This window comes from Ursus americanus, chromosome 32 (genome assembly GCF_024610735.1).
Source record: "Ursus americanus isolate L20-20 chromosome 32, mUrsAme1.1.p, whole genome shotgun sequence".
NCBI lineage: Eukaryota > Metazoa > Chordata > Mammalia > Carnivora > Ursidae > Ursus > Ursus americanus.
This window is the reverse complement of record NC_142158.1, coordinates 2,616,568-2,625,710: the sequence shown is the minus strand read 5'-3', so window position 1 is coordinate 2,625,710 and position 9,143 is coordinate 2,616,568. Positions and strand designations below refer to the sequence as shown.

Sequence of the window (9,143 nt, the reverse complement as noted above, 5' to 3'; positions counted from 1 at the left end):
CGCCGCCGCGCATGCCACGACTAATGGGAGGAGTAGAAAAGTTTTTTTTTTTTTTTCTCCGCTTTCAGGACGTTTTGTTCTCCGATTGTGACTATGAGATTAGAGAGAAGAACGGCAACAGGAAAATCCTCATTTGAGCGTCAGAGAAGATAAAGCGCCGAAGTCAGTTGGGGAAGGTAGGAAAGGGAGGGTCGCGCTAGCCCTCAGGGACAGGGGTGGGGCGGTAGGTGGGAAGTGAGACATAGGAAGGCGGGGTCCCCGGGAGAGGGGCGGCTCTCCTCGTCTGCCTTTACCTCCCTGCTCTCTGCGGGATTCCAGGGGAGGATGGGGGGGGGGGGGCGAGCAAGGGAATGGAAAAATATCAAGTGACACCTGAAGAAACTCAACTCTGGCCCAGAGAAGTGAGCCGGGAAGGGCGGAAAACTGCCCCTCGGATCATCGCATTGTGGCTTACCCGTGGAATGTTTAAGGAGTCGGTCTATCGGGAGAGGAAGGGCGCTGCCCCACACAGAAGCTGGGGCGCTGAGGATCCCAGTGCGGGTCACAGGAAAGTGTGACCTCGCTCAGAGCTGGTGCCAAGTCTCCTTGGCTGATTTCTCCTCGTCTGTACCCCTAGGCCTCGGGCCGCTGACTCCCCCGGAGCCCGGTCCTTGGCGCGGATGGAGTCTGCGGCTGCTCTGTGCTTCTCCGCGCCGCGCTCCCTTCTGTTCTTCGCGCTCCTCAGCTGCTCCGCACTGCTCTCAGGTAGGGGCGCCTGCCTCGAGCTCCCGCCAGCCCTGCAGAGGGGAACGATCAACACTTCGGTCTGCAGAGAGGACGAGTGAAAAAGTACTGCGGTTGGGGTCCGGCGGCTTGCATTCTGCACGCGCTCCCTGAATTTAGACCAGCGCCGTCTGATAGAAACCCAGTGAGAGCCACAAAGGCGGGCTGCACATACAATTTTACGTTTTCCAGTAGCTACCTTTAAAATAGTAAAAAGACACAGGTGAAATAAATTTTAACAATGCATTTGCTTAACCCCAAATAACCAGAATATTGTTACTTAAACTTTCAATTAATGTAAAATATGAACAGTGAGATAGTTAACATTTTTATTCTAACATTTCCAAGTTGTGTGTATTTTACATTCACAGCACATTCCAGTGGGGACTAGCTGGTGGCTGGTGGCCACCATAACGGACAGCTCGAGTATGCTAGCACATTCCGGCCCTGCGCTGGATTGAGGGATGGAGGGAAATCTCTGTAAGCGCGGGGGCTGCAGGAGGCGCTCAGTACGTGCTTCTTAATAAGTATCAGCAGCCTCACTGGATACGGCACCAACCTCAGCCCCCGGAATCCTCAGCTCAGGAAGCCCCTGTGGCCTGGGAAAGATTACGTCTGTCCCGCGGAATATCCACTTCCTTTCCTGTCTTAGGTCTCTGATGGCTCTGCCGTCTGATTCTGCTCCTTTGTTGAACAGGCCAGTTTACTGTCGTGGGGCCAGCTGACCCGGTCCTGGGCATGGTGGGAGAAGACACCATGTTCCGCTGCCACCTGTCGCCTGAGAAGGACGCCGAGCGCATGGAGGTGCGCTGGTTCCGCGCTCAGTTCTCCCCAGCAGTGCTCGTGTATAAGGGCGGACGGGAGAGCCCGGAGGAGCAGATGGAGGAGTACCGGGGAAGAACCACCTTTGTGAGCGAGCACATCAGCACGGGGAGCGTGGCTCTCGTCATCCACAACATCACAGCCCACGACCACGGCACCTACCACTGTTACTTCCAAGAAGGCAGATCCTACCACGAGGCCATCCTGCGCCTGATGGTGGCAGGTGCCTCGTTTCATTTTGCTTGGCTGCTTTTTCAGGGTGACCCTTAGGGGAAGTTTCTCTCCTAACCTCAGGCCCATTGCAGCCCAGCAGATTTTAAACAGGGAAGGTGACAGGAAGCCTGGGTGGCCTGTTTCTTTCTCTTCCTCTTCTCTCCCTTTCTCTCTATCAAATAAATAAATAAAATAAAATAAAGAGAGAGAGAGAGACAAATGAGTTGGGAAGAGCTTGGAGTCAGGACTTTTTGTGATGGTCTGCTGACATTGAGGAGGTGATATTGTTATCCTGTGGATCCCAGGAGCACCCAGATCTTTGTAATTGGTAGATGTCTTGGAGAGATATAAGGACATCCCCTGGCTGAGCCCTCGGGAGGTACACGTCTCTGAACTGGGGTACGGGTTGGTTCTGCATTCTAGTTCTGTCCATTCTCCTAAAAACCAACCACTTCTGATGACCTGTGGTCACGTGAAGCCCTAAGCTGGGAGAGAAGGGACAATGTCTTGAGGTCAAAAAGTTTCCCAAGGTTCTGCTGGCCTGGCGGACTTCTGTCCTTATCTTATTGCTCCCGAGCTCCAGGAGACCAAGGCTGCTGAGAAGTCCTCCCAGGATGGAAAGGGAAATCCGCAACCTGCGTGTTTCAGGTCAGAGCAGATGCACTCACCCAGCAGTAGACAACCAAACCCTCTCACTGAATGAATCAATCAACAATCACTTGGTGGGAGACAGATGGATGTTCGCACTGTGATGGGGTCACTGGAGGAGCACAAAGCTAATTGCGGTGTCGTCCTGTCCGCAGAGATCTCACGATTTATTGGCATATTGGTCTCCGCACTTGTCCAACTCCAGGGTCTTCTTCCTTCCTCCCTCAGGCCCTTCACAGAAGGGGTACTTACTGGGGGAATGTGTGGAATACTCACAACCAGCTTCTCTGGCCCCTTGCTGCCTTCCTCCGTCCCTTGGCTCTCCCCGTGGAGAGCTGATCGAAGACACAGGCTAACATGCCACTGCCTTTTTAGCTGCTCGCTGGTCTCTGTCCACAGGCCTGGGCTCTAAACCTCTCATTGAAATGAAGGGCCAGGAGGACGGAGGCATCCGGCTGGAGTGCACGTCTGCAGGGTGGTTCCCGGAGCCCCACGCGGTGTGGAGGGACCCCTACGGTGCGATCCTGCCAGCCCTGGAGGAGGCTTACGCGGTGGACGCGGGCGGCCTCTTCACGGTCGCCACGACCATGATCATCAGGGACTGCTCTGTGAGGAACGTATCCTGCTCCGTCAACAGCACCCTGCTTGGCCAGGAGAAGGAAACGGTGATTTTCATCCCAGGTGAGTTCCCGGCCCTTGGGAGGCTCATCACGCCGAGGCAGGATCCTCAGACAAAGAGTGGAGCCTGGATAAGGGATGGGGAGATGGAGGCGTGGGGTGGAAGGGCCCTGAGCCCCCAGGAGCCGAAGGCGGCGGCGGAGCCGAGGCCTCTCCTCTGTCTCAAGAGGAAAATCAAAGTCTTCTCTGAGAGTTGTTTCTCTGTCATGGTCCTTATCCTGCAGCAATTTTTTTAAAGTTTATCTATTTATTTAAGTAATCTCTATACCCAACGTGGGGCTTGAACTCATAACACTCCAAGATGAAGAGCCACACACACTTCTGACTGAGCCAGCCAGGGGCCCCTGCAGCCATTTTTTTAAAAAAGATTTTATTTATTTATTTGACTGAGAGATAAAGCCAGAGAGCACAAGTGGGAGGAATGGCAGGGGAAGAGGGAGAAGCAGGCTCCCCGCTGAGCAGGGAACCCGACATGGGGCTCGATCCCAGAACCCCGGGATCACCATCTGAGCCAAAGGCAGAGCTTAAGGGACTGAGCCAGGCGCCCCCACCCCTGCAGTCATTTTTTAAAACATTTAGAGCAATCATAAGTGGAGAGTGGTATGGGCAAGTGGCTATCTACACACAGAGGGGCTGCCTGCTGAATTTCTCCCTTCCTGCCCATGGCATTTCTCAAGGGAGGGGGTGGGATTCTCTATCTACAGACATGCACGAATTCATTCAACAAATAGTTAACAAGTATCACGTATATTCAAGGCACTGTTCTAGACACCAAAGATAAATCAGTGAACAGAATACATAAACATCCCTATGGTCATGGGACTAACATTCTAGAGTGGCAGATTATATCAGATGGAAGGAAGTACTATAGAAAAACTGAACTGGGGGAGGGGACGGGGAGTGCCAGGGAATGGGGGAGTTGTAATTATACATAGGATGGTCAGGAAAGGCTTCACTTGAAAAGATGGCAGTTGGGGAAGTGAGGAATGAGCCGTGCAGATATTTGAGAACCAAGCAACCCAGGTACTAGGAATAGCACGTGCAAAGGGCCTGAGGCAGGAGCATGTGTGGCAGCTTCAAGGAACCCCGAGGGGCAGGTGTGGCTGGTGGGCAGGCAGGGAGTGTTACGCGAGTCTGAGTGACACAGGAAACACTGCAGGGTTTTGAGCAGCGAAGCAACGCGATCTCACTGAGACTGCTGTGCTGGGGACAGACTGCAGGGGATGTGGACAGAAGAAGGGAATGGGGAACTGCAACCTTTCAGGCAAGAAGGGATGGTGGCTTGTGCCGGGTGGTGGTTGTGGTGATTCCGTGGTGGCCAGTTAGCTTTGTTCACCCTGGTCCTTCCCATGTTGACTCCAGGGGTCCCTGCTCTTTGGCTTCTGACCCCCAGCCCTGGCGGTTGCTGTAGGGGGAGCCAGTGCAGGGCCAGGGTCTCTGTCCGGGGTTTCCGAGAGAAGCCAACAGAGCAGGGACCCGGGAGCCCTTGCCAAGGGCATCCTGAGGGGCTCTCTCACCCAGGGTCTCCTTTCTCTCACTGAATGGGACTCTTCGGGCTCCCTTCAGAATCCTCTGCTCCCAGCGAGTTTCCCTGGACGGTGGGCCTTGCTGTCATCCTGCCTTGTCTGCTCCTCTTCTCCACCGCGAGCATCTGTCTCATCAGGAAACTCCACGGGGGGAAAGAGGTTGAAAATGAAGAGAAAGAAATTGCATGTAAGGAATTAGAGACAGACCGTGTGGAAAAAGAGAAAGAACGTCAAATAAAAGGTAAAAGAGTAGGAGGACAGGTCACTGTCCCACAGGGCCGCAGCTGTGGCAGCTAGAAGCCTGGGGACGGGGAGGAAATGAACAGAGGCCACAGCAAGGGGCTTGGACCGGTGCTGTCCGGGGGCCTGACCCTCCCACTTGCTGGCTCCCATTCTGAGGGATCGATTGTTTCTGGAATCCTGACAGTTCCATAGGCGGGGAGAGGGGGGGCGGTGGTGTTCATGAAGGGCCCACCCTCCCTCGTTTAACACAAATTCAAATCCTCTGGTTTCTTCTATCGAGGACATGAACTGGTTTCTGTTTCTTTTTCAGAGCAACCTCAAGAAGAATTGCGTAAGTGTGCCATTTCCTGAAGTAGCCATTCAGGTTTGCGCTCTGCTCGGTTAGCCAGCAGCTCCTGAAGCTCGTCTGTCTGTCTGTCTGTCCCGTTGCAGGATGGAGAAGAACCCTCCTACATGCCGGTGAGCACCCTGGACACGCCCCCGAGCTCAGGCTTCTCCCCCTGGCCAGCCAGCAGGACGTATTAGAGGAGCCGGGCAGGGAGTGCTGGGAGGCAGAGGGGCTGGGGGGCATTGGCTGGCCGCACCCCCCCAGTGCTGGGTCCCTGCTCTGCTATCAGGGAATCCCCACGGCTCCTGGGGAGGTCCTCTTGTTTAGAATAATTTCATCTATCATTACCAGAGCTTTACCATACACAGTGGACCACCCCAAAGGTTACATTTTAGGAGTTGCTGCTCTTTGGATCCTGGATTAATTTGGAAGCTGGTACAGCCTCTGCATAACTGGAGAAGCACGTGATGGAAAAGCAATAGGCTTCCCCAGACCCAATTCAAGGGTGGACGCTTAGGTGGCCGGAAACGCCTTTCTGCTCCGCGGGGACACTGATGCTCTGGGAATGGCCTGTGAGGGGAGGGGGCTTGGCCAAGGGGGAGAGCATAGGATCCAAATGCCTCATCCCAATGAGCACTTCGCCTCTTACGATTTCTCCCCTTCTGCTCAAAAGCACCGAGGAATCCAGGCTTTACCAGACACTGTGATACTTGAACCTTTCCTCTTTAGGTGAATTTCAAAAGGGTCAGAGTCAGACATCCCAGCAACGTGGGGACAGGAGAAAATCACGTTCATACAAGCGGAATGTAGATCAGCTGAGTAGTCACTGTGGGTGGGAGACTGCAGAATGTCAGGGGTCGGAAGCCTTTCCTGCATCCAGAGAGGTCAGAGCCATGTTGTTAACGCAGAAACAGGTTGTGGAGACGTGACCCTCCCGGTTTCCCCTGGGAAGGGGGTGCCCTTGGGAGTCATTTAAACCAGTTGTCACCTGGTGAAACTGGTGGAATCCAGAGAACAAATGAAAGGAGCTTTTACTACCCAGGAATCTGCAGGGGAAGCTGGCATTAGTTGCCTCACTGCAAGAGGGGGCGGGATGGGCCTATTGGCTCATTTAAGTCCAATTGGAACATTCTTAACTAAAGAGAGTCCCAGAGACCATATGTCTTCAGTAGAAAAGGGGGCAGATTGGAGAAAGTTGAGAGAAAGTGGGAGCCATGAATTTCAGTTCCTTTGCTAAACTTCCCACATTTTTAGAGCCCTGATGATCCCCAGTCTCCTGTCCAGTAAGAGGCAGAAGTGCAGCCTCAGGGGTTCTGTGAGCTAGCTGCCTGGGAACTGGGACCAAGGGGCCTTCGTGGAAAAGGTCGCCACACAGGATCTCCCACCACCTTTCTGGGGCCTCCCTGAGGTCCAGGAATCGCACCATCTCCTGAGACCCCAGACCTAAACCAGAGACTTCTTCTGCAGCTGACGTGGTCCTGGACCCAGACACCGCTCATCCTGAGCTCTTCCTGACAGAGGACCAGAGAAGTGTGAGACGAGGCCCCTCCAGGCAGAGTGTCCCCGACAACCCGGAGAGATTCGACTGCCGGCCCTGTGTCCTGGGCCTGGAGAGCTTCTCCTCAGGGAGGCATTACTGGGAGGTGGAGGTTGAAAACGTGATGGTGTGGGCTGTAGGGGTTTGCAGAGACAGCGTTGAGAGGAAAGGGGAGGCCCTACTGGTCCCCCAGAATGGCTTCTGGACCTTGGAGATGTTTGGAAACCAGTACCGGGTCCTGTCCTCCCCCGAGAAGATTCTCCCTCTGAAAGAGCGTCTTCGCCGGGTGGGCGTCTTTCTGGACTATGAAGCTGGAGATATCTCCTTCTATAACATGAGGGACAGATCACACATCTACACATGTCCCCGTTCACCCTTTTGTGGGCCCCTGAGACCCTTCTTCAGGCTGGGGTCTGATGACAGCCCTCTCGTCATCTGCCCAGCCTTCACAGGGGCCCGGGGGGTCCCGGTGCCTGAGGGCGGCCTGATCCTTCACAGGACAGGGACCCGTCACAGCCACTAGGCACAGAGCCCTGGCCTCAGAGCCAAGTAGAGAAGCCTCGGCCATCTCTGCTTCCACAGCACAGCACCCTGGAAGGAAACAGGCTCTCCTTCCCTCCGGCCACATGAAAGAACAGCCTCCAGAGGCCCCTCTGACACCTTCTTCAGGCCCAGCCCCATCCATCCCTCAACAGGCTGTTGCTTTAGTAACTCATCTGCTGGGAACCATGGGGCAGGGTCCGGTCTCAGAGAGGGGCTGCCACATGGCTCCCAACAAGAAGAAAGTGTGAGAAAGTGACAGGCTTTAACATCGGAGTGACACATTCAGCCTGATGCTCGGGTGGACATCAGACGCTGTGTACTCAGGGTGAGGGCACCTGGACACAGCAGGCTGTGAGGGGAGGCAAGCACAGCTGGAGGTCAGGGAGGTGGGAGGGACCAAGGGTGCAGGTGCTGTGGGCCTCCCCATCACAGCCCAGGGGCTCAGGAGCTCAGGAGCTCGTGGGCCATTTCCACCTTCCCCTGAGCTTTCCAGACTGCACAGCAAAGCTCTCCCGGCCTAGAACTGAGCTGAAGAAGGATGAAGACACATCTCGGCCTGGCTCCGCTGTCCCCTCGATAAACTGGAAGTCAGCGCCCAGTTACTGAGTGTGGCCTGAGGTTTAAGGTCCCAGCTGAGCAGGTGTGTACTGACCCAAGTGGACCCCCAGGACCAGGTCCAATGGGGAAAGCAGCACTTTCCAACTTCTTGACCTCAGGCTGCCTTTAGATATTAAAAATTTTTGAGGGGGCAGTGGGTTGAGCATCTGACTCTTGGTTTTGGCTCAGGTCGAGATCTCAGGGTTGTGAGATCGAGCCTTGCATCGGGCTCCACGCTCAGCACGGATTCTCTCTCTCCCTCTGCCTCTGCCCCTCCTCCTGCTCCTCTCTCTGTGTCTCTCTCTCTCACTAAATAAAATCTTTAAAAATAAATAAATTAAATAAAAATTATTGAGGACCCCAAAGAGCTTTTGCTCATTTGAGTTATATCTGTCACTATTTATGGCATCGAAGATGGAAACTGAGACATTTTAAAAATGTATTTATAATGTATATTAAAATAGCAATAATAAACCCATTATAAGTTAATATAAAAACATGTTTTATAAAAAATAACTTGTTTCCAAGGCAAAATAAATTTTATTGAGAAGTGTGGCATTCTTTAAGGTTTCTGCAAATCTAATTTCTGGCTTTTACTAGAAGATGGGCTGGACCCTGACATGTGCGTCTATACTCAGTGTTGGGGTATCACAGGCCATGTCATCTCCAGAAACTTCACTGTACACTAGTGAGAGAATGAGAGCAAAAACAAATAATGTCATCATTATTATTATGTGAATAGTATTAACCTTGCAGACTCCTTGAAAAGTGTATCAGGGACCCCCCCACCCCCGAAATCTGCAAATCATACGTTGAGAACCAGGAGAGAGGATCCTGGAACAGACTCAGGTATCTAAAGTGATGGCTTAAATGGTAGTAATCCAATTGGAAAAAGTGGGCTGAACAAGTATTTAAAAACTTCCAGCGTTGGGGAGGGTATGTGTTGTGGTGAGCACTAGGTGTTGTGTAAGGCCGATGAAACACAGGCTTGTACCCCTGAAACAAATAATACAGTATATGTTAATTAAAAAAATTAACTATGGCAGTAATGCATGGACACGTTCTGGAAAGTGTGGGGCACTGAAACAGCTGGCTTGGTAAGATGGAAGACTGGGTTATTAACACGTATGTGTGGTTTTTATCTTTGGTTCTCTTGTTACAATATTATTTGAATAGGTTTAACCAAAAGCACAGGTGTGCAAGTCCAGTCGGAGAACCAGGGCTGCTCATGCATGGCTAGGCAGGC

The 9,143-nt window shown here is 52.9% G+C and overlaps 1 protein-coding gene across 1 annotated transcript; it reads left to right on the top strand.

Annotated features, from left to right (window-relative positions):
• LOC123794200 (butyrophilin subfamily 2 member A2-like) lies at positions 1-8,447 on the top strand. Its single transcript, XM_045800430.2, is given in 8 exon segments — positions 1-176; positions 617-744; positions 1,460-1,807; positions 2,845-3,126; positions 4,690-4,890; positions 5,203-5,223; positions 5,325-5,351; positions 6,688-8,447. Coding segments are annotated over 7 exon segments (1,587 nt in total). The 5' UTR covers positions 1-176; positions 617-659; the 3' UTR covers positions 7,311-8,447.
• The last annotated feature ends 696 nt before the right edge of the window (positions 8,448-9,143 follow it).